The following is a 24,465-nucleotide window of genomic DNA, read 5'->3' as shown; positions in this document are numbered from 1 at the left end:
AGTCTGCGTCATCAAAAGGCGACACGCCCCAAGGATGACGTTCTTCTGCGACGCGTGTTTGCCATGGTGTTTGCGCTGAAGCGAAAAGGTTCGAACCATTGTAATAGATCCATGGTTGGAACTGGTTGAAACGGTTCAATTAGTTTATCATCGCAGTTATATTTGCAGCACATACGTTTATTTTGTATTATTCCGTCCATTGGTGGTGTTGGCATCGACGAAGAAGACGTTTCAGAGTGTTAGAATTTACAAAGAAGGCAAATACGTGCCAATACTAACAGCTAACACACGCTCATTTTATTCAGCATTCTTTTTGATTGAAAGAGTTGCGATGTTCCACAGTAGTTCTCACATAAAGTTCTGGGTATTTAAGAGCGAGGACGAACTGGAGTTATTAAGATGTGAAGCCAATCAGAAGTTTTGCAAGAAGGTATTGGAAACTGTGAAAGTAAGAGCGTCCCCTCCTAAGTGTCATTGAGTGCATTAGTTTGACATATTGACAGTATATTTTTTGAAACAGCCTGGGGTTAGTGAGTCCACATTCTTGAAGCGACACGAAGAAGATGCTTTATTCAGACTCTATGAGAAGAGGCTTCTTGACTTCTGCAACGTTTTCAAGCCCGTCATGCCCAAATCTGTTGTGGTATGTGACTTAAAGTTTGACTTAATTTGAAATGCTCCACTTTTCTTTAACTCTGAAATGTGTAGGGAACAGCTCTCATGTACTTCAGAAGATTCTACCTCAACAATTCTATCATGGAATACCATCCAAGAGTTATAATGTAAGTTTTTCTATATTATCAGGACGGTATTGAAATAAGGGCTGAATGCTTTGGAATAAATATCAATGTGCACTGCTATTGCTATTAGATTTTCAGTTTGTTAAAATGTACATCCGTGTTCAGAATATTCCTCTCAAGATACTTTTTGTGTGTTTTAGGCTGACATGCGCGTACCTCTCGTGTAAAGTGGATGAGTTCAATGTCTCAAGCAGTCAATTTGTGGCCAACCTTGTCCACGAGAGCCCTGCAGGACAGGAGCGAGTGGCAGAGCAGATCCTGGATTATGAGTTACTGCTGATTCAACAGCTCAACTTCCACTTGGTGGTCCACACGCCTTACAGACCCATGGAGGGTCTCCTCATTGACCTGAAGGTGAGCCTTTCATTAGTTATAACGATGTAGTACACAATAATAACCATGACTCATTTAGGCTCTATTTTACTTTTTTTTTAAATTGTTAATTTGATCTAAAATAAGTTAGTGTAATATCTAATTTGTCCAGGAGGGGTTAATGGTAGAAAAAGTTTCATCGGGACATGTCTTGCCCTGTTTGTGTGTAGGAGGGGAACGGGGGGGGGGTATTGGTACGTTATGTATGTAATGAATTTGAAGAGACTCCAGGAAGAAAAGCAACTGGTATGTCAGGTGAGATGGCAGTTTGAATCCCTGTCTAGTCATTTCATACTGTCTTTGTCCTTTGACAAAGCACTTAACCCATCTTATCTGTGTGAGAGAGTGAGTAGAGGTAGTTAAAGTGGCTCATTGGCATTAGAATGGGGAGCAAAATTTTTTCAGTCAACCTAAGTATTATTATTATTCTCTCACTGCTTTTAAAAGTAACACATTTTATTCCCAGACCAGGTATCCTACTCTGGAAAACCCAGAGTCTCTGAGGAAGAATGTGGATGACTTCCTGACACAGGCATCTTTGACAGATATAGGATTGCTCTTCACTCCATCACAGATCGCGTTAACAGCGATTCTGAGCAGTGCCTCACGAGCTGGACTTCACATGGAGAGGTAGTGTCTAAAAGGCCCATCTCAGTTTATTGAAGTGATTATAGTTGGTATATGCAATACATTTGGTCTTCTTAGTTACATTACAGAATGCCTGGGATTGAAAGAGGACAAGCAGAACATATCAAAGATGTACGATTCTATGAGAAGTGGGTCAACACAGCTCATTTTCACAACACCAGATGGCAGTAGAGATCAACAGACGGCGTTGAACTCAAAATCTAATCTTATTTTTATAGGAATGAAAATTCTTTTGAAGAAATATGAACTTCCGAAACCAGAAGAAGTGATCGCGTACAAGCAGAAACTGGAGAGGATACATGCTGAATTTGTCACAAGCAAGTAAGGATGGCTTTTTGTTATTGTTCAAGTATATACAGTATATTTAGATTTGTATTAAAGAATAGTTCATTACTTAGCTTTACGTATGGGCTTTAGAAATGTGTCAGTGTTGTGTTTAGTAAGACAACATTCATTCATCCATGCTGCAGGTAAGATATTCTCCACAACTCACTCAATTATTTTATTTATTTCCAAGTTGTTGTATCTAAGATGCAAAAAGGTTCAAGTCTCAGTATCAGGTAGAAAAATAAAAAGTAACACATCAGCTGTATGAAAAAAAACACAAAAAAGCACTATAGCACGGCACATTCCTACCTACATCATCCATACAACATAGCATAGTTGATATTGAAATAATTTCAAAAAGACGTTTAGGCTCATTTGAGTTTGCGGTCCTTGAAAGTCTTTGAAACACTTGGTGAGGTCAGTGAGGTCCGTGGTATCTTAAGTGCACCTACCGTAAACAGGGAAACTCTTGAAGCTATGACAGGCACAGATTTAGACTTTGCGTATGACTAGAACCTTTGACCAAAATATGATAAATCTGTGCATGGCATGTCTTTTGTGGTAGAAAACAGTCAGTACAGGGATGACAGACAGAGAGAAAGGAGCAGCAAAAATGTTATCCACCCAGTTTAGGTGATGTTAGAGCAGCATGTAGAGAGAAAGTAGGCCCACACACTAAGTTGAATCAGGGTTAGCACATGCATGTTACATACACCGCCTACAAAAGTCCAGACTACCTTTTAGCTACAAAAAACCTTGTTACTTTTTTTACATACATGTACAGAATGCAGTGACAAACAGCATATTATCTGATGTAGGAGTTTCTGGGCAACATACATGAAGAACAGACTGTGGAAGTCAATGATGGATGCAAGAAAGAGCTTGCAAACAGTATAGTGTATAAAGGGGTTTAAGGCTTGTGTTTAGGAAAGAGGTTACAATTCCCTGATAACGGCAAATAATGCTACTTCATTGCTTTGGATTCCTTTTCCTTCTCATCCAAACCATGACATAATTTTAAGGTAAAGCAGCCTGGGTCTCTGTCCCACGTCTATCATTTTGGGAAGGGCTTTGGAAGGTCAGTTTTCAGATATGCAGCAGTTGGATTCTCACAGAACTGCCATTTTTGAACGGACTGACAGGATCAGAGGCCACATGCTTAATACAGACTCGGGTCTTCAGGCTGTGGTGGTGACTCACAGGTGGAAGTCCGCTTACACCTCACATTACCTGGATGGCAGCAGCCAAAGACATGATGGTGCACTCTGTCCTGTAAAATAAAGTTGATAGGTTTGTCAGAAGTACATGTTCTCCATTTCACTAAAGACACGGGTTTGGCTCAGGTGAAGGCTCTAGAGCTAATGTTCAACACTAAAACTAATGATATTATGGAAACTATGAAAAACAAATGGAAAACTGAGGGGGTTCAACGATAAGATCCTTGGTTAAAAATATATTCTATAATGCATAGTTTGTATTTTCAGCAAACGGAAAAGAGGATATGAGGAAGATGGACACATAGCAAAAGAACCACGTATGGTAGAAGAGGTAAAATAAGATCTATATTTTTCAAAATAGAGATCAGACAAATTCTTAACTACATTAATTTTCACAGGAGTTTTCTGATGAAGATCTGATGTAAAGATAAATGCACAGTATTGAGTTGTACATGTTTAAGTTACTGTTCAGAATAAAATGTTTTAGTAAATTGTTGGAATGTTTCTAATGTACAATAAAAATGCAGTAGTTTAGTAGACTTTTCTCGCGTAGAGCACAAATGACGACTCCATTGACTACTTTACAAAACTGTTTAATAAGTGCATGCATGTCTGATACAGTCTGGACTATTTAAAATTCAGCTGTAAACTCGTAACTTGGTTTCTGAGTATTTCTGGCAAAGAGGTTCAATAATCATTGAAAACTGATACAAATGAAAAGTAATAAATTCAGCTTCTCACTTATACTCATGATTCCAGCAAGAGAATTTATTCATTCTTAATATAAAATAGCCATACTTTTATAAAAGACTTTGCTCCAATCTAGAAAACAAAAAATAAACATGCCAGTTCCAGCACTTTGCAGATATTGTCACAAGTTTAAAATAAATCAGTCGCTAATTACAGTATAAAAGCATAATCCAGTTACAAGAATGGTGGGCAAAGAGGACTACCATGTCCGATTCTGTGTAAGGGGGCAGGGGCATACTTTGGCAACTTTTGCTATCAACACATAGCGGGTTACAAAAGTCAACACTTTTCAAATTTGGCCCTCATGGTTAAGGGAATGAAATGTAGCCAAAAGACAAATCAAAATGCGTAAAACCATTGTTTTTAAACACACTCTGTGATTGTGCTTAACCATTGTTGCATAGCTTTCTTGTGGCAAACAGGACAAACGGACATGTGGACCAGTACGAGGGTGTGGCTACTGGAAGGACATGATGAGAGATGGAGATGTTGCCATGGTGATGAGGGTGGAGCATGCTCGGTCTGGTCCGGTCCCGTGGAGACTCGGCGGGAGAATGGGAGCAGAGAGGGAGGACAGTACTACCTGTTGCTGTTGGACATGGCATACTGAGCCTGCTTCTGCTGGAGGAGCTCTGTGATGGCCAGTAGCTTTTTCAGCACGTGCTGTGGAAAACAAGCACAACAAATTATACTCTAGTAACAAATCAACTCCATGTCAACGATGCCAAAAGGCAATGCATGTCTTTTTTTTGTGTAAAAATGAAAACTATTGGTTTATTCTGTATTTGATATGGCTGAAACACACATTTCTGTGAAATTATTGAAGACTGAAACCTTTGGAGGCACCTGTCATTTTAGGGAGTGTCTACAGAGCCGCGGCAGAAACTGCCATGTTATTTTGTGCCGCGGTTGCACAAAATACTGCTGGGCCATTCTGCAGCCACGCACTATCAATACTAATACTGCCATCTACTGGGAATTTAAATGTATTACAAAAAAATAACGTTTATATTGAAGGGTTCCCACCAGTATATAAACTTTAAGAATAAAAATATGTACAGCATGTTTTCTGCTCACATGAATGCCGTATCGGTTGGATTTTGAATTTCAAAACAAACCTACGTACTAATCCCAATTTTACATGTCCCTGTGAAGGCGCCGCCACATTTTAGGGTTATTTACTTAAAAGCAGCACAGGAGATCTCTGGATCACCATAAAAAAAATCAAGTGATATTTGAATGTTTTTGTCAGACTCAGAACAGGATTAATGAAATAAGTGGATGAAGTTCAATACAACTCCAGGTAAATGGTCACATTTATATAGCACTTTTCTACCGTCAAGGTACTCAAAGCGCTTTACATCAAGGAACCAGTCACCCATTCACACACACGTTCACACCCCAGATGTTCGCAGACACAGGGGGCGAGTTGGGTTAAGTGTCTTGCCCAAGGACACAACGGCAGTATTCACATGAGGCAGCTGCGAACCACCGACCTTTGAATCAGAAGACGAGCACTCTACCACTGAGCTACTGCCGCCCCGTAAATATATAGGTATATTTTTGAAGAGGGAACATGTTAGAACTAAAAGCTAAGGAAAGTAAATGTTGCATGTGTGTCCTTAATTAAAATGTCTTTGATGTGTTGCTGACCTGCTGAGCCCCTCTCTCGTTGCTCAGAGTCCGCAGCTCATCTGAATGTGTGGCACAGACCTCGTGCAGTGCAGCAAGGTCCCGGGACAGGTCTGTCCTAAAGTGCTCAGTCGTTTCAGGGAGTTCAGGGACATTCTGGAGAAAAACAAAAAAATATTGAAGACTTACAGATAAAGTGTAGGTGGAAATACAAATAAAACTTGACTAACCCCCAACTCATCCAGGAACATAATCATCCTATGTTTGTTGTTTTTAATAAATGGATTAACACCCTCCATATAAGGCTCCTGTTCAAAGGGAAGAATACGAATGAATGAATGTGGGAATTAATGTATGTAATAAGTTATCCTAATTTTCATAAATACCTTGGCACCAAATTCTACAAGGTTGGCGAGATTCTGGACTGACTTGGCCACCAGTGTGAGGGTCCTGACCGCTGTTGTAGATGGTGGATCTGAAAGATTACATGTGTGAGTGTAATATTTCACAATAAAACCAAGTCAAGGGCTTAAAAGAGTTAAGTAAAACTCACCAGCAATGATATTGAACATTCTGGGATTGAGAATGGCTGGACAGATTAGCCTTAGAAAGACAAAGCCACTACAAAAATAGATAATGAGTTAAATTTAAAATCAAACCAAAACGGGCAAAATGGTTGTATGTAGGTTTGTTTACCTTACTACTCTTGTCCGCATAGTGGTGTTGGTGGACCATTTCTGCTGTACTGACTTTTGTAGACAACCATAGATATACCTCAGTGTCCTAAATGGGAATCATTTGTTAACATGCAAATGTATAAGAAAAAAAAAAAAAAAAAAAGTTAGTGAATGTGTCTTTGGTTCTTACGGTGGAAGTATCTCAGCAGCCATGAAGATCTTCTCCACCAGCTCAGACAAGATGTTGAGCAGATGAGCCAGGTTTGGATTTACGTCCTCATTTTTTTCAAGTTTGGATGGGTTAAGCTAAAAAAAGAAAAAAAAAAGAATTAAGGTGAATAAAACCCAAGTTGGTACTAAAACATGGCAAAAAGAAGAACCAACTATACGAGTATTTCTTCTTTTACCTCACACGACTGTTTGCTCTCCATGATCTTGAGGATGGTGTCTTTAAGCGCGTGGTGGACAAACGGAGTGGCTGTAGCTTTCATGTACTGCTCCATCAGCGTGCTGGCCAGTGTGGTTGCCCGGAATAAAGTTGTGGCCTCATCTAGTAACAGCAAAGTACACAGATACACCAAACCGATGATAATATACTCCAATTATCGCCTTTGAGTTTTTCTGGAGGTGAATGTAGACAATTGCGATAGATAAGGTGACATTATTTCATTAGATTTGTCCATTTGTTTCGTTCTAAACCCGAAAAGCCTTTAGTCTTCACTTGCAGCGGTGTCTCTTACCCTCCATGTTGATTTCTCTGTCGTTGAGGGTCCTGAGTAATGGAGCCTCAGCCTCCTCGTGTCTAAAGATGCGCAGTAACAGGCTGGCCAGCAGGGTGCGGTCTTGGCCACACACGTGAGCCAGAGCGTAGATGACATGAAACTCTTTTTGCAAGATCATCTGAAAATGTAAACAAAAACAACAATGTATTAGATAGAAACGTTAATAAATACTGACCAATTCCGGTATAGAGAGTCTGACCTCTTTGAACTCGCTGTACTCCTCTTCGGGCATGATCTTCTCCATGGAGTAACGCGCTCGAACCCGTAAAGACCCCGGCTCGATGCCCTTCAGAGGCACGTGGGAGCTGAGGGGGAACCACTCGTCAATCATCTGGCCCTTCTGTAAACGGTTTAGCTGACAACGCATAAACACTAGGAGGAGAAAAGAGAGAATAAGATGCAGCAGTGTACACTTTTTAAAAAAAAAGGTCTTTACTCACATATGTCACTTTCTTTGCTCTTTTTTGTTTTGTTGCTTAGACTTATTTCAAATCTGTTGATTTCATTTGATAAGTCACTGAAAAAAGGATGAAACAGGTTTGAATTTCATATGTGCAAAGAAATTTAAATGATTTTGAAGAAGAATGTTGAGACTGAGACGCACTCAAAAATGAACTCTTCTGTGAACACTGGATTCTGTCCTTCTCGCGGGTGTGTCTTTGCCACCTGGACACTGTTCAGGTAGATGTTACAGTAGGGATTTGTGAAGTACTTGACCGGCAGCTTGTGGGCCTCCTCCACATACAGCACCAGGCTGCTCACCTGGGAACATGAGCACAAGCATTACATTCAATTAGATGAACTGAAAAGCAGTACAAATTAAATATCATTGACATTAAACAAATGAAATGTAGAAACCGTCTGTATACCTGTCTTAGCCTTTTGTTTGTCGTAGGTGCAGTGGTTTTTCTTAGGTTACTGCAAAAATTTTGAAGGCATTTCATCCATTCCTACAAGATAAAAATAACACGTTCCAAATCTAAATACATTGATTTAAATAATACATTGACTGAAAGTAAAGTGCTGTGCATCGTTCCTTTACCTGTGCATGTTCTGGAGCTTCACTAGCAAAGTAGAAAATGTACTGTTCCTCACTAAAGTGCTGGACAACAATCTGAAAACAGTTTGGCCTAAAGAGGAGAAAGAGAAACATTCATCAAAGTTGTCATTTACTTCACAGACTCACTTCAGTCCTGACTAAAGTCCCAGGGAAGCTCACCTGCCAAACAGACTGTCATGTACGCCGTACACCGAGCACACGCTGAGGTCGATCAGCCCTTTGGGTTTGGTGGCTCTTTTCTCACTCTCAAAGTAAATGAGCTGGGCGTCATTTCCCTCAAGAATGAAGTACAGGTTTTTCCAGCGCTTTCCTTTTCCTGATGACAGAAAACCCATTGTTGTAACATCATCGTAAGTCTAAATGTAAAATGTGATTATTGTTAAACAGATCTATACCTTTGTTGAACAGGAGGTAGCCTTTCTTGACAATATTTTTGTAGAAAGCATCTTTTGGTTTCCGCCTGATAGTGTTGTATATTTCTCTTCCGTCCACTGTGTCACTAATGACTTGTTCCTGGTGCTGAACAAACCCATTATTAATACCCAGCTGATTTATCAATTATAAAATGACATGAAAACAACCCGAGTATGTACCTGGACCGACACTGGGTCTTTGAGGTTGTAGCCCTCGACGATTTGCTCCTTTTTATAGTGCTCAATAATGTCATCAACACTGCCAAAATATTAAAATAAACTGTGAATTCTATATACAATCTGAATTTCAGGGAATTATTGATAAAGGAAGCTGAGAGCACACACCTGTTGTAGTACCTCCCTCCCATCATGTACTGATTGTTTGGAGTGGGGGAGATTTTAAACCTTTGGATGTTTTCATTGGTGCGAAAAAACAGGGAATAGTCTCCAGGCGTGTTGTCTGACGGCCGCACTAGAAAGCTGCACACCTGGCCCACTGAAATAACAAACGCATGTTCAGCACTTTGTATGTGGAGATAAATAGGTTTGTGCTGCTCACAGCAGAGTTAGGGCAAAGAGATGCACATTAATGTTGCTCTTGATTCATAGTTGTGTGTGTGATCGCTGCCATTGAAGAAGCGCACCTGTCATGAGGAGGTTATAGGCCTCTTGTTTGCTAATCTTTCCATGGTACCAGCTGCACACAAAAGAATGCATTGAAGAGTCACTATTTAAAAACATCATTCATATCTGGCATGGTTAGTATTACAACGATGTAGAAAACTATAGAATGAATCTACACGTACAAACACAAAGCACAGTATAGTAAGTTGAAGAACACAACCGCACTTACATTTTTCCCTCATGTGGATCCTCCTCCCGGCCCTGGTGACAAACACAGACATTGTGTCAATATTAGGGCACAACCCCAGCCTAATGGTGATACTAATGTTCTATGCATGACATATCATCGCCTGAAAAAGTATTAGAGTGCACTGGAGAAACAGCTGTGGGATGCTTCTAAATCAATCATAAAATATATTCTGCAAATTGCTAAAGTTTGTGTGATCAATCACATTTAAAAGAATAAAAACAACAACTTACCACTTCTTCCACTAGATCTTCCACAATAAGACCCTGCTCCTCGGTGCGAACATTGGACACCCACATCCAGCCATCGTCCAGTTCATTGTGAACAATAAACATGTCCCCTTTAAGGAAGCTGCAAAAGTCAGAATTTAAGACAAACATGAATACACACATTGCACTACAGGTGTCACACCAGCAGGGGGCTCTAGTGGCTCATCCCAGACAGATTTAATTTTTTTGATAGATAAAACGTCTCGCCAGAGAAACGTCTGCCCACCTGATTTCATCAGTATCTGGCACTTTGGTGTATGGAAGGATGGCCCTTACTCTCCTCCGGTCTTCAACAGGCTGAAACACACACGCCAGCACAACACACACACATGACAAATCCGTTACACAATCAGTGTGATGCGACTGTTAAAGCAGGGGATGATAGGGTTTCAAATGTGAAATAGTTCAGCCGTTTGATTGACCCACATCTACATCTAATGGAAACACTAATTAGAAATAAAACTAAGACTAGGGAGTGCAATAAACAATTCAATGGTTTCAGCATCATTTTTGGGACTTTTTAAAAAAGCAATGCTAATATAACATATAAGATACAAAATATGAAATGCTATGGCAACGGTTCTAATTTTTCATACTGAAAGCCATGGATACTTGCAATTGCACACTCTTACCTCTGGAGGCGCCACTGGAGACAGCAGTTTCTCTCCTTTGAGGAGACAGGACACGTAGCTATAGTAACCAATCAGGTCTGAGAGGGACGAGAACCTCCGTCCGCCAATGTAATAGTCCCCACACATGGCGATTATCCTGAAACATTCAGATTATTACATGTTAACAATAACTGCCTCCATCTTAATAAAATAACATCAATATTCCATTATTACTATACAAGATCACTTCTAACTTGGACAAATGTGTATGGTCTGGCCCCGACAGCTTTTTTGATACTTAATATGATGTACATATTTTTAAAACTTCCTTACAAATTGTACAACCTCCTACAAAACATTACAATGGCAAACATCTCTCCAGTAAAACATTACATAATTGTCCGACGTAATAGTCAATATTACAGCTAAATATATTGCAATTAAACCATCTTCCATCAAACTGAAATGTACTTTTTTAAATGAAAATGTGTTTTTAAATAATGAAAGGGGCAAATTTGACCAATTATCCTCATTAGCCTAAATTCAATCTTGGTTTTGTCAATGTCAAAGTTTAAATTTTGACAGAGTCTGACTATTAAACTAGTCATGGACATATTAGTTTCAATACAACAGAAAATATCGTCAAAAAGTATAATAAAATAATATAGTAAAATAATGTCGCCATTACTGTAGTTAACAGCCATATCCCAATCTTTTCCGATATTGCGCAGGCCGAATATACCGTTTGCACTCTTGAACTTACTTATGCTTCAGTGATGTTTTGAAATTTGAGCTTAAGTACTATAAGGAAGTTCTCGCCCTTATTAACCCAATTTAGAGTTGATGGGGGAAAAAAAAAATGTAAGAGTTGCACGAGCTTTTCAGCCTGAACAAAGTCATCTGAGCAGTGAACAGACGGAGCAGACTGTTTTGCTGTATGTGTCTGGTTTCATCTCCAGTGAGGAGAGAAGCAGCCCTGAGGTGAGGCTGCTGCTCCTCTCACTCATGTTTAATAGAAAAGGAAAGAAACGGCACGCGGGCGAGTATGAGCCGTGATTCTTCAGAAAACTAACAAATCTGTTCAAATTATCCTCACCCCACAGAGTACAATAAGCATACACGGTTAGTTATCAACTTTGGTATTTGATTTGATACTTTAAAAAGGTATTCACAGTAAAATGTTATTAATACATTATTACATTGTACTTGATATTAATTCCTAGTAAGGCAGAAACTAATAATTATTTAATATTTTTTTTATTTTCAATTAGTTGACTGCTCAGACAACTTGCCTTGACTTTGGGAATTTTCTTTTTAAATTAAATGAAAAACAACAAAAGCAGATCTTTGGAGCTCCCACACGTGACGCAGAGTGTCACTTTCTCTCTGATTTGACTCTTTGGACTCGGCACACAAGGGCCACACTCTGATGTGTCCCTCTCTCTCATATATAATAGATTAAACTTACAAATTTGTATTTTTCATTGAAAATAACAAAATATATTGTATATACTTCTCATTTCGACTGAATAACCGTGCCATCTTTATGATAAAAATTGTTTTGATTCCAGACGTACGAGTTACAGTCTGTTTATACTAAAATGATCGTTAATGAACAGAAAACAGCCGATTAATTGTTTATTTCAATATTTATTTGCTCTTGTGATTTAGGTTTTCAAACAACACTACATCTTTCCCCTTCTATACTTCAGCCCATAATTAAACGGTTAAACACAAACACCCTTATGCGAGTAACTGCGGTGTGGACTCTATTCCCAAAGGACTAAAAGTAGAACAGGAGCAGGTGAAAACAGATGAACTCTGTGCTGTCTAATGGACTTGCCTGAAGTGGTTGACCACGTTGGTCATGCTGAGAAAGGAGAGGACAAAAGAGCCGGGCCGCCGGTCGCTCTCCCTGATGAGGTAACTGCCGGGGGTCCGGGCCTGGCGCAGACGCTCCTCGGCGATGGTACGGTCCAGCTTGCCATGGTACCACCTGGAAACAACACAAAACAACACATGTGGAAGTCTTTACAGAGCACTGTTCACATAGTAGTATCCCATAGTAGACTTAAATTGTTCCTCTTGTTCATTGTTTTATGTTACACCGAATTACCAAGACAGGTTCCTATGTTTGTGAATTTTGTTCATTGACAATGGCAATAAACCCTTTCTGAGTCCGAGAGAATATTTGTACAGTGTTAAACCCGGAATTACAAACTTTTATATTTCATACAATTACCTGTGTCACTCAGAAGTATAATAATAATAATAATAATAATAACTTTTATTTATATAGCACTTTTCAGTGACCCAAAGACGCTGAACATAATAAAAAGGGGGGGGGGGTATTTACAGACAGGGGGGGACAACACGTACAATACACATTAATATACAGATAAAATGAACAAGACAGAAGAAGTAGAGAGAAAAAGATGGGGCTGTAACAGGGGGTAGAAGAGTAGGCAATAGGGTAGAGGAGGCTAGGGGTAGGGGAGGTCATAGGCTTGGGTGAAGAGGTATGTTTTCAGGCGGGATTTGAATGTTGTGAGTGAGGGAGAGTGGCGGACAGGTTGGGGGAGGGAGTTCCAGAGTCGGGGTGCTGTTCGGGAGAATGCTCTGTCGCCAAAAGTTTTGAGTGGGGATGTTGGTGCAGTCAGGGTGAGAGAGGAGGAGGAGCGGAGGGCTAGGGAGGGGCGGTGGGGGATGAGGAGGTCAGACAGGTAGGGGGGGGCAAGGTGGTGAAGAGCTTTGAAGGTGAGGAGGAGTATTTTAAAGTTTATGCGCTGCTTGATGGGGAGCCAGTGGAGAGAGCGGAGAACGGGAGTGATGTGATCACGGGACCGGGTGTGGGTGAGGAGGCGGGCAGCGGAGTTTTGGACCATTTGGAGTCTATGGAGGGAATGGGAGGAGATGCCAGTGAGGAGGGAGTTGCAGTAGTCGAGGCAGGAGGAGATGAAGGCATGGATGAGGGATTCAGCAGCGGGGAGGGTGAGGCAGTGTCGGATTTTGGCGATGCGGCTGAGGTGGAAGTATGAGGTCTTGATGATGTGGCTGACATGGGGAGTGAAGGAGAGGGTGGGGTCCATGATGACACCGAGATTGCGTACCAGGGTAGAGGGGGTGATGGTCGAGGTGTCGATGCTGAGTGAAAAGGGACCAGTTTTATTGAGAGTGGATTTGGTGCCAATGAGGAGGAGCTCTGTTTTGTCACTGTTCAGTTTGAGGAAGTTGAGAGTGAGCCATGATTTTATTGTAGAGATGCAGGTTTCGATGTGGCTGAGGGGAGGGTTTTGGGTGGATTTGGTGGTGAGGTATATCTGGATGTCGTCAGCGTAGCAGTGAAAGTCCAGGTTGAGTTGGCGGAGGATGTGACCAAGGGGGAAGATGTAGCAGATGAAGATGAGGGGGCCGAGGACTGAGCCCTGGGGGACCCCTGCGTTACTGGGGAGAGGGTGGATGAGTGACCGGAGAGGGAAATGAACTCTTGCCTGTTGGTGAGGTAGGATGTGAGCCAGTCAAGTGCAGAGCCCTCAACACCCAATTGGCGCAGCCTTTGTAGGAGGATGGAATGGTTTATAGTGTCAAAGGCTGCGCTGAGGTCTAGTAGTAACAGGATGTTGAGGGCCCCGGAGTCTGCAGAGGTGAGGAGATCGTTGAGTACTTTGACCAGGGCTGTTTCAGTGCTGTGAAGTGGGCGGAAGCCAGATTGGAGGGGTTCATAGAGGTTGTTTGACTGGAGGTGGGTGTGAAGTTGGGCGGCGACGATGTGTTCCAGCGTTTTTGAGAGGAACGGCAGGTTGGAGATGGGGCGGTAGTTGGAGAGGTTGGCGGAGTCTAGGGTGGGATTTTTGAGGATGGGGGTGATGGAGGCCAGTTTGTAGATGGAAGGAACATGGCCGAGGGATAAAGACTGGTTGAAGAGGGTGGTGAGATGGGGGATGAGAACAACATTTTAATATTGAAGACATCAAGAACATTCTTTAATCAAATAAAAACAGCCAAAATGCTGCAAAAGGAGCTAAAATTACAGAAACGGAACTAAAAAAGTGCGTATTTGAAAGATTACACTCCAAGTGCTATACTTGGACCTCAACTGAGACATTTTCATGTTTACAAGACCTGTTTGGGAGTCACTGAATTCCTTAGTGCTTTTAACGTTTAGACACAAGTGCTAAAACAAATAGTGGAAGGGCATGTTTATTTAAAAGGTTGAAAGGTTCAATCTCCTTAAAGGTGTGTGTATATCCCTCTCCAGTGCTAAAACTTTCAGCAGGTGAGGCTGAACTTGACAAGCTTGTGGCTTCAAGTAAAAAATTAACACGCTTTTTCTAAATTTAGGCCACTATTCGTGACACTCTGCAACAGACTGCAACTGGAGAACATCCTTGAATGAGAAGTTGAAGTACAGGAGACCTCAAGTGTCTTTACTGATGACCACAAACTGAAATAAGATGTTACGGTTAAAAAGAGACACTTTGAGGACAGTGCAGTTTAAATGAGACAAGCAAACACATCACCATGAAACATGCAATAACTAACTACAACTATTTATGTGAGTCACATTTACAATCGTGATTTCTATTATGACTCTGTTCTGGTACAACAATGTTGTAATCGAAGATACAAATAATAACTTTTGGTTCAGTAGGATATGTGCGGTCATTCTGCCTGTCATAACATTACTTATATGTTTGTACTAGAGGTGGCAGAATAACATTTCAATTGTTGTTTTGAGACAAAATTACAATATCAAGCATATCATAATTAAGTTATAAATATTACCACAACAAGAGACAAAAACATTGAGTGTAATTTCCCAAGCAAGAATATGTATATAAGTGATATTTCTGCCCTTTTGAGGTAAATTCACAATTTTTACAACATTTACAGGCACATTTTAGCTCATTCCTGACGCATTTTAAATAATGTTGGCAAATATTGTTACAAAGATAATGCAAACATATGTTTCGTTTTTTTTCGCCCACCCCTAATCAGCACTTTCTCCACAGGTTCATTTTAACTGTATACAAGTATGTTGTAGTAATTCAATTATGAGTCAAATAATCAATGCAGTAAATATTTTTTTGGAGACTCCAAATAACGCTTGACGATATTATTTCAATTCAACAGAGCAGTGTACAAATATATCTTTAAGCGTATTAGTTGAGGTTTAATCATCAGTCATTCACAAGTGCAGAAATATCACCGTATACAGCCAATCCAGTTATTCTTATGTTTTACTATAAACAATGTACTTGATACTTAAATGTATTCAACCCATTGAGATCGAGTAGTTTGCGACAGTATTTTCCAGTGAGAGTTTGAACAGTCACAGAGGCGGTTCATGTGCAGACAGTGGAGGCAGGAGTCTTATGTGTAGATAAGAGTTCTGCATCTGTTGTTGGAGGAATGCCTCGTCATGTCGGTACACGACCCGAGTACAGCTCAGAGACGCAGGGTTTCCTATGTACATCTGTGCCTCTACTGCAGCGGGGTTCAAACAAGTGGAATACTAGTAACAACTGTCAACTAAAGTCATTTTCAGAACGTCATGAAAGTGAAGCACCACCAAAGAAAACAGTGCTTATAATGAGATGAACCCGTGTCGCTAGCATTATTTCCATGCTCTGTGCTGGACGAATCCCACCTGTAAGATGTTTTGGTTGGTCATCAAAGCTTCTTGCACATAAGTAAAGATATATCCTAATAATCCCAATACCCTGGCTATTAGTGTTAGTTAACCATTTTAAAAAAATCACTACTTTACAATCAATCACGATTACGTAATGACGCCATGACCAAACAGTCAAATCCTTAATTCACATTGTCTGATAGATTACTGTTTCTCTAGTATGTGACCAGCTTTATGCAATCAAACTTTCTGAACGATAAAGTTAAGTTAATGGGTCATAAACGCACTTTTTTGTGTTCTTTAGTTCTTACTGAACTCATTATGGATTAACTGAATGATCTTGACATCCTTATACCCCAAAAGTAATTGAAACCCCCCCTTTTTAAAATAGAATGCAATTTTAAAGACAAATTTAGTACTGTAGTTCATTTAAAAATACCATGTGGTCTTTTAGTATTTTGATAAAGATCCAAAGCATTCAAGAGAGGTTCAAATTTGTCATATGTTCTGCTCAAATGAGTTTCGACACTTGTTTTAGCATCAATTAGTATCTGGGTATCTATTTTGTCAGACAAACCCTAGTCTGGCTTCTCTAGTTTGCCGTTTCAGTGCCGTGAGGCTCCACTTGACTTACGCAGAGTTGGCCCTCTGCTGCATCTCCATCGTCTGCCTCACGCGCTCAGCTCCCCTGATGCTGCCACTCGCTCGACCCAAACTCATCCATGCTGTGCTGCTGGGAAACGCTTCTCTTCACCATCCAACAGACTCAGTCCCATCCAGTGCGGAGAAATAAGCAGCCAAATATAGAAATGTAGACCCCATAATATCTGCTTGAGTTGACTAATCCCATTTGTGCAAGAAGCAGGTGGATAAAAAAAAAACGGTAAGTGTAGCGCTGCGTCTTAAGTCCTCAGACTTTCTCTAACTCTCCTCCGACTCTAATAAAGCGGCGCATCACATTCTGGAGTCAGCCCATTGGAGCGGGACAGTACACACAGGGAGTGGCAGTCTCCATGGTAACAACTATGTGGTTATCACATTCAATTTGATTTTGTCCTATTAAAAACAAAAGGTTTTAATTTCCTGAACATCAACAGGACAAATGTTAAATGATTGCCATTTAACACAAAAGCCTGAAGTCCAAACCACATCCTGACAGAAGATGAGGAGATCCAACTGATTAGTGACAATTACAAATTATTGGATCTCAATTTAAATGAATGGCACAGCCCTGTATTAAACCTATAGAGCTTGGGATTGTGTCGTCACATAGGCAGAATTTTCAGACTAATATTAAACCAATGCACATTTCAAGATGCAAAATGTTTATCGTGTTTTTATCAGGCTGTTCTACTTTTGAACGCATCAATGTACCTCTTTGGACGTTTTAAGGTGCTGCCAAAAACATGGCAGATTTGGGGAATAACGCTCACACTTAGGTACTCTATACACAGACTGTTCATGGTTTTGATTATTAAAATGAGTGCATTTAATTTTGAGTTAGTAATAATAGTGATATATCGTAGAATATCATGAGAAATATATCATTTGTCACATGTATCGCAAAGCCGTGATATGATCATATCATGAGCCATGTGTATCGCATTGAATTGTGAGGGACCCTGTGAATCCCAGTTCTGGTTGTCACTAACGTGGAGCTGGACATTCAGCTGCTCTGTCTCCTGCTAAAACATCAACACCAACAGTGATAAGAGTTATCCCTGTTCTCGACACATGCCACTGGCACAATGAAAGAATAAGCACTAAAATCAAACAACTAACAATTTGGAATGGAAGTCCAAGCTACTGACTGACTATTATGAGTGCTTATATAACACACTCTTATCAGTTTTTATGTTCCAATATTACACCTGACAATTGTAAAACATTAAACTTAATAAAACATAAAAATGGTCTTGCAGTGGTCAATATTCAACCAAAGTTTGAGTGTCTGACAAGTCTTGAAAACAGGATGCAGGAGAGAAAAGCCAGCAGAGCTTTTGGAGGGGCACGACAGGATGTGGCAGAACCTATTGAAATGTATGGAGCTTCCTTATCAATACACAGAGGATACAAGGCTCAGTGTGGCGTTCAATACTTTGTAAAGTAAGCAGTAACGCCAATGTTTGTGTGACACGTCTTGTGTTGAGGTGGAGTACTGCTTATAATGCCACCACAAACTCACTTTTGTAATGTTGTTATTTTATAGGCTTTCACTGATTTCAGAAGGCTACAGTTTCAGGAGATGAGGAAGTCCATTTTCACAGTGGAACCGTGGACACAGTGGGACCCACTCTTGCTCCATGTTTCATCTGTTACAGAACTCTGAGGCGACGCACTGAAGCCCAGTCAGTCCAGGCAGTCTACTGTGAATGTAACTACTGTAACTACTGCTACTACTGCTGCTACACTACTGCTGCTGATACTACACTACTGCTGCAGCTGATACTACACTACTGCTGCTGCTGCTACTGCTGCTGCTGCTGATACTACACTACTGCTGCTGCTGATACTACACTACTGCTGCAGCTGATACTACACTACTGCTGCTGCTACTGCTGCTGCTGCTGATACTACACTACTGCTGCTGCTGATACTACACTACTGCTGCAGCTGATACTACACTACTGCTGCTGCTGCTACTGCTGCTGCTGCTGATACTACACTACTGCTGCTGCTGATACTACACTACTGCTGCAGCTGATACTACACTACTGCTGCTGCTACTGCTGCTGCTGCTGATACTACACTACTGCTGCTGCTGATACTACACTACTGCTGCAGCTGATACTACACTACTGCTGCTGCTACTGCTGCTGCTGCTGATACTATACTACTGCTGCTGCTGATACTACACTACTGCTGCTGCTGATACTACACTACTGCTGCTACACTACTGCTGCTACACTACTGCTGCTGCTGATACTACACTACTGCTGCAGCTGATACTACACTACTGCTGCTGCTACTGCTGCTGATACTATACTACTGCTGCTGCTGATACTACACTACTGCTGCTGCTGATACTACACTACTGCTGCTGCTGATACTACACTACTGCTGCTGCTGATACTACACTACTGCTGCTGCTGCTGATACTACACTACTGCTGCTGCTGATACTACACTACTGCTGCTGCTGATACTACACTACTGATACTACACTACTGCTGCTGCTGCTACACTACTGCTGCTGCTACACTACTGCTGCTGCTACACTACTGCTGCTGCTACACTACTGCTGCTGCAGCTACACTACTGCTGCTACTACACTACTGCTGCTGCTGCTACTACACTACTGCTGCTGCTGCTACTACACTACTGCTGCTGCTGCTACTACTACACTACTGCTGCTGCTGCTACTACTACACTACTACTGCTGCTGCTGCTACTACTACACTACTGCTGCTGCTGCTGCTGCTACTACACTACTGCTGCTGCTGCTACACTACTGCTGCTACTACACTACTACTGCTGCTGCTGCTACACTACTGCTGCTGCTACTACACTACTACTGCTGCTGCTGCTGCTACTACACTGCTGCCGCTGCTACTACTACTACTGCTGCTGCTGCTGCTGCTGCTGCTGCTGCTGCTACTACTACTACTACTGCTGCTACACTACTGCTGCTGCTGATACTACTGCTGCTGCTGATACTACACTACTGCTGCTGCTGATACTACACTACTGCTGCTGCTGATACTACACTACTGCTGATACTACACTACTGCTGCTGCTGATACTACACTACTACTGCTGCTGCTACTACACTACTGCTGCTGCTACTACACTACTGCTGCTACTACACTGCTGCCGCCACTACTACTGCTGCTGCTACTGCTACACTACTGCTGCTGCTACACTACTGCTGCTGCTACACTGCTGCCGCCACTACTACTACTGCTGCTACACTACTGCTACTACTGCTGCCGCTACTACTACTACTACTGCTGCCGCTACTACTACTACTGCTACTATACTTCTGCTGCTACTATACTTCTGCTGCTACTATACTTCTGCTGCTACTATACTTCTGCTGCTACTATACTTCTGCTGCTACTATACTTCTGCTGCTACTATACTTCTGCTGCTACTATACTTCTGCTGCTACTATACTTCTGCTGCTACTATACTTCTGCTGCTACTATACTTCTGCTGCTACTATACTTCTGCTGCTACTATACTTCTGCTGCTACTATACTTCTGCTGCTACTATACTTCTGCTGCTACTATACTTCTGCTGCTACTGCTACTGCCGCAAATACTGCTGCTACTGCTGCTGCTGCCGCCGCCGCCTTGGGCACACAAGCCCCGTGCTTTTTATTATTGACATATTGAACCATGGGTACCGGATTTGTTTTTCTTTGAATTCCCTTTTTGTCTGTAAATTGGTCACACATGACAGGACGGGAGATTCTTCCAGCTGCTTTGGAGCCCAGGACTGACAATGGCCAGTCCCTCCCTGAGCGCACGTTTGTCATATTCATATACTATGTGCATTTAACGTGCCCCTGGACCGAACAAAACACATGTGCCCAGAAAACCTCTCCTCGTGCACATCCTCAATACAAAACAACCATGATGTAATTACTGTCATTTCACATGTGCAAGAGGAGCACTGATTTAAGCAAAAACTGACTTTTTTATGATTCAAGATTCCTTCTTAGATTATGTTACATAAACAAAACAAAAACCTGAAACCAACAACTGTGTGTCCTGGAGCCAGAATAGACTCACTGAAGACGACTGAAGTGTCCTACTAATTAGTCTTGATTTAGGCAAAACACAAGTGTCACCAAGTAATATTTACCTCCAGATAAAAGAGTGACAGCTATGTACAAAGAGTATTTATCCTTCAGGTTTGGTTTAACTCAACTGTTGGATGTGCTGGGGCATGAAATAGGTTTTTCTAACCTTAAAACAAAACATTGCTAACAGAGTGCAAACCCGTAAAAACAGACATCTTTCCCAGTGTTTAGTTGATAATCTAGGAAAGGATATTAATATGCAACTGTGGTCAAGATGTCAACATCACTTCAACCTATTCTCAGAAACCACACAAGTCAAAAAGAGGAAGGGCTAAGGTCAAGTAAGGGTCTCTTCAGCTGGCTTCAAGTTTGTAAGAACTATAGGAAATAATATTCTTAATTATACAACACAATACCATTATAGGACAAATAACTTCACTATTCGGTTTTATAAAAGATCAGCTGTAATATTCACATTTGTTTGGTTGGAACAGATGACCCTCATTTAAATACGGTACCACTATTAAATGCAGATTTACAACTGTATAACTATAATAAGAAAACACTTTTTTCAGTGTAAAAATGTCAGTGTAAATTTGACAGGGAGCTATAGGACCCTCCTCAACTAAGAGCTGATTCCAAACTGACTTCATTTCTCACAGTATGACTAGAGCTGGGTTGAAATAATCGATTTTCCGATTTTTAATCGATTCGCATATTAATGACCGATTATAGTAGTCCAAAGATCGATTTTTTATTTTTTTTTTAATTAAAATGATTTTCTACATTTCCCTCAGAGAACTTCAATCTACCTTCAAAAAAGATAATTCAGGACTCAGGATTATCTTTCTTGAAGGTAGATTGACCCTTAACCTATTCATCAGTCTTCCAGCCATCAGTAACTACCAATACTTGTAAGATTTGCTGTTTAATATTGATATAATAATAGTTTTAATATGTTGCTTCTCTACACAGTCATGAAGTGAAGGAAACGGTTCAAATACATTTTTCATTTTTAATAACATTAACCCCCGGATCTAATCGAAATCGGAGCGGAAATTGGAGCGAAATCGGATGGGATCTGAGAAATCGGAAAAAATCGATTTTGAAATGTAAAAATCTGAATTGATTCTTGAAATTTGAATCGAAACCCAGCTCTAAGTATGACAGTAAAGGAAGATCAGCACTTTACTAATGTGACTTAGCAAATGGGAAGGTTTTAGTCAAGCGTCCTCTTAAGGTTAAAGTCTGTTCTCCTCACATCGTGATGGTTTACATTATACAGTATGAAACTGCTCTGTTTTCTTTGGGTTAAACTTATTGTTAATGTTTTACAAACATCACAGAAGTTCTTGGTGATATATTAGTGACAGGCACAGTGAGTTTCCTCTGATAAGAGTTCAGATGAGTGCTGATAGACACAGATGGGTGCAGCATGTGTCCAGGCCTGTACTTACTGATTGGTGGGAGGTGCAGAGAGTGGGAACACCACCTCATCATCATCCACCCACTCCGGTCCATCGGGCAGGTCGCTCTCATCCAGCGCACCCCCGGGCCCCCCGCAGCCCATAGATGGAGGAGGCGGCGGCAGCGGGGGGAAGCCACTGGGTCCGTCCGGGCAGGACGATGTGGGTGAGACCCGGCTGTCAGGGCCATCAGAAGAGGGAGAATAACACGAGCTCCCCCCGGTCCCTTGTAAATGTCCACCTGCTCCGCCACAGCCCGAGGCGGACAGCGCAGGTCCACTCATGTCCCCAGCAGCAGGCACGGAGAAGGCAAGGCTCATGTCAGGCACAGAGTCCGGGGACGTGTTAGAGTTCTGACGGAAAGATGTTGGTCCTTGTCCCAGATCAGAGACTCGCACTCTGGAGTTAGAATATAAAGGGAAAGTGGCCGTCTCCGGGCCTCCTCCACCAGTCCCTGTCTTGACTGAGCCCGTATCCTCATTGCTCACCTCTGCTGCCATCATTTTGAGAAGATATGTAGAGGGGAAAAAGTCCAGAAGGGAATCTGCCCTTCCCCCCTATTTCCACAACTCTCCTTCAGCGTTTGGGCTGCGGGGAAACAACACAAAAAGTTTGTGAGATACGCGTTCACGCAGCCAGCTAACACGTTAGCCGCAGAGCTAACGCGTTAGCTTCACTCCGCACTCTACTGAAGACAAGCTAATGCTAACAGGGCTAGCAGCAGCCCCGAGACACTTGATGAGTTTTCCCTGCTATGTCTTCATAGTTTGTAAACTTTAAAGTTCATGGAAAGACAACAAACACATACTTACACTTGAACAATTGCAAGAAAAACATAAAGGCAGGGCTATTTCCGCGTGTGTCTGTCGGGACTTCACCCTCGACACCACCAGGCTGTCCACTTGTCGGGGAATGTTGTTTTATTGTCACTGCTGTGTGTAATCCAGCCTTTCCCACTGATGTTGTTGTTTCCTTTTCCCCAGACTGATGACGTCTTTCATTTAGTCCAAATATGACAGCATCCCGACGTCAAAGTGTCCCGAGTTAACATTTTTCCGCGAACTATCCTGCTTTATTTTCTTGCGTGTGCGGCTGAACTTCGTCTTTATTTCTGGTTTGAGTCTGGTGGTGGTGGTGGTGCTCTGCTCGTTCTCCCCTCCCTCTGCACTTCCCACTCACAGAAGGCAGAGCCAAGTGAGCACCGAGCACCTCATCCAGCACCTCATCCTCTTTCATCCAAAACAAAACCGCACAACCTAAAAGAAAGCCTTCAGTCAAATAAATCAAATGTCCTAAAGAAAAGTTGAAGAAGTAAGGTGGGCTAAATTGATGTCTGTTTTGCGCGTTTATTATGGTTAAATAGGCTATTATTTTGGCCTATTGAAGTAAACATTAATAGCCTATATTTAGCCTTTTTTTTACTGGCAATTAATGTAAATGTGACCATCATTGCATTGGTTAGGCAATATTTGCAGGTCTAGAACTTCTAGATTAATGTTTTCCAACAAGTGGCGTGAGGACCCCTGGGCGTGAGGAACTCTGGGCGTACTTGGGATGGGTTTAAATTTTAAAAGACGGTAAACTGAACAGTGCCCTAACCTATATGATTTTTTATATCTTTTATAAGTTCTTTATAGACCATTTTGAAGTGTTTTGGACATCAATATCATTAAAACAAGAAAATAGAATGTCAAACCTACCCCTTTTGTAGACTGCCTGAAATGGTCAAGGATTTGTTTTTAGCATGTTCAAAGTATGCATAAAAATAAGGAAGTTCATTATATTGAAATATTTTCTCATAATCACGAGATAACATATCAGAATAACCAGAAAAAATATCTTCTAATTATGAGAAAAGTATTTCTGTATTGCAGTGGAACTATATCTCACTCAAAAGATGTAATAACATTTCTAGTAGAGGGTTTAACACTTGCTGTCTCGTGGAGATGATATTTGTCTGGAATGTTCCAGTGTAACAGTGAACTTACCTGTCTTCAGTTCAATGAGTTCAATTTACTACAGGTGTCTATAAATTGCTCAAAAATACCCTGACAAAGATGTATTCTGACTGTAAGTGAAGTCACACAGATCTGAACTGTAATTGTATGTGCATATTCACTACAGTTAGCTGACCGTAACCTGCCTGTTCCCTCCATTCAGTCAGACTTGGATGTCTGTGAATAATTTA

At 41.2% G+C, this 24,465-nt stretch overlaps 2 protein-coding genes and 1 long non-coding RNA gene across 3 annotated transcripts in view; 2 read left to right on the top strand and 1 right to left on the bottom strand.

Annotated features, from left to right (window-relative positions):
• The window catches only part of LOC140347147 (uncharacterized), a 413,233-nt gene that overhangs the window by 89,917 nt on the left and 298,851 nt on the right, over positions 1–24,465 (top strand). The gene's annotated exons all lie outside the window — the stretch shown is intronic.
• On the top strand, positions 92–3,789 carry ccnh (cyclin H). The gene is made up of 10 exons (XM_072433971.1): positions 92–448; positions 521–643; positions 709–782; positions 941–1,154; positions 1,639–1,802; positions 1,878–1,948; positions 2,039–2,141; positions 2,238–2,243; positions 3,632–3,695; positions 3,763–3,789. Exons 1-10 carry the CDS (start codon positions 332–334, stop codon positions 3,787–3,789), a joined length of 963 nt encoding a protein of 320 aa, XP_072290072.1. The 5' UTR covers positions 92–331.
• Positions 2,608–23,414, bottom strand: LOC140347503 (ras GTPase-activating protein 1-like). Its single transcript, XM_072433969.1, has 27 exons — positions 23,090–23,414; positions 22,269–22,865; positions 12,273–12,425; positions 10,451–10,586; positions 10,045–10,115; positions 9,783–9,900; positions 9,532–9,563; positions 9,323–9,375; positions 9,024–9,174; positions 8,859–8,937; positions 8,661–8,784; positions 8,425–8,581; positions 8,248–8,335; positions 8,075–8,155; positions 7,810–7,967; positions 7,646–7,722; positions 7,405–7,577; positions 7,164–7,323; positions 6,831–6,973; positions 6,614–6,729; positions 6,443–6,529; positions 6,300–6,367; positions 6,133–6,221; positions 5,977–6,054; positions 5,768–5,902; positions 4,698–4,777; positions 2,608–3,417 (listed from the first exon to the last, which is right to left on the bottom strand). Exons 2-27 carry the CDS (start codon positions 22,778–22,780, stop codon positions 3,369–3,371), a joined length of 3,168 nt encoding a protein of 1,055 aa, XP_072290070.1. The 5' UTR covers positions 22,781–22,865; positions 23,090–23,414; the 3' UTR covers positions 2,608–3,368.

This window comes from Eucyclogobius newberryi, unplaced genomic scaffold (assembly GCF_026437365.1).
Source record: "Eucyclogobius newberryi isolate DKJ021-1_F unplaced genomic scaffold, fEucNew1.0.hap1 SCAF_6, whole genome shotgun sequence".
NCBI lineage: Eukaryota > Metazoa > Chordata > Actinopteri > Gobiiformes > Gobiidae > Eucyclogobius > Eucyclogobius newberryi.
This window is presented reverse-complemented; position numbering and strand designations above follow the sequence as displayed.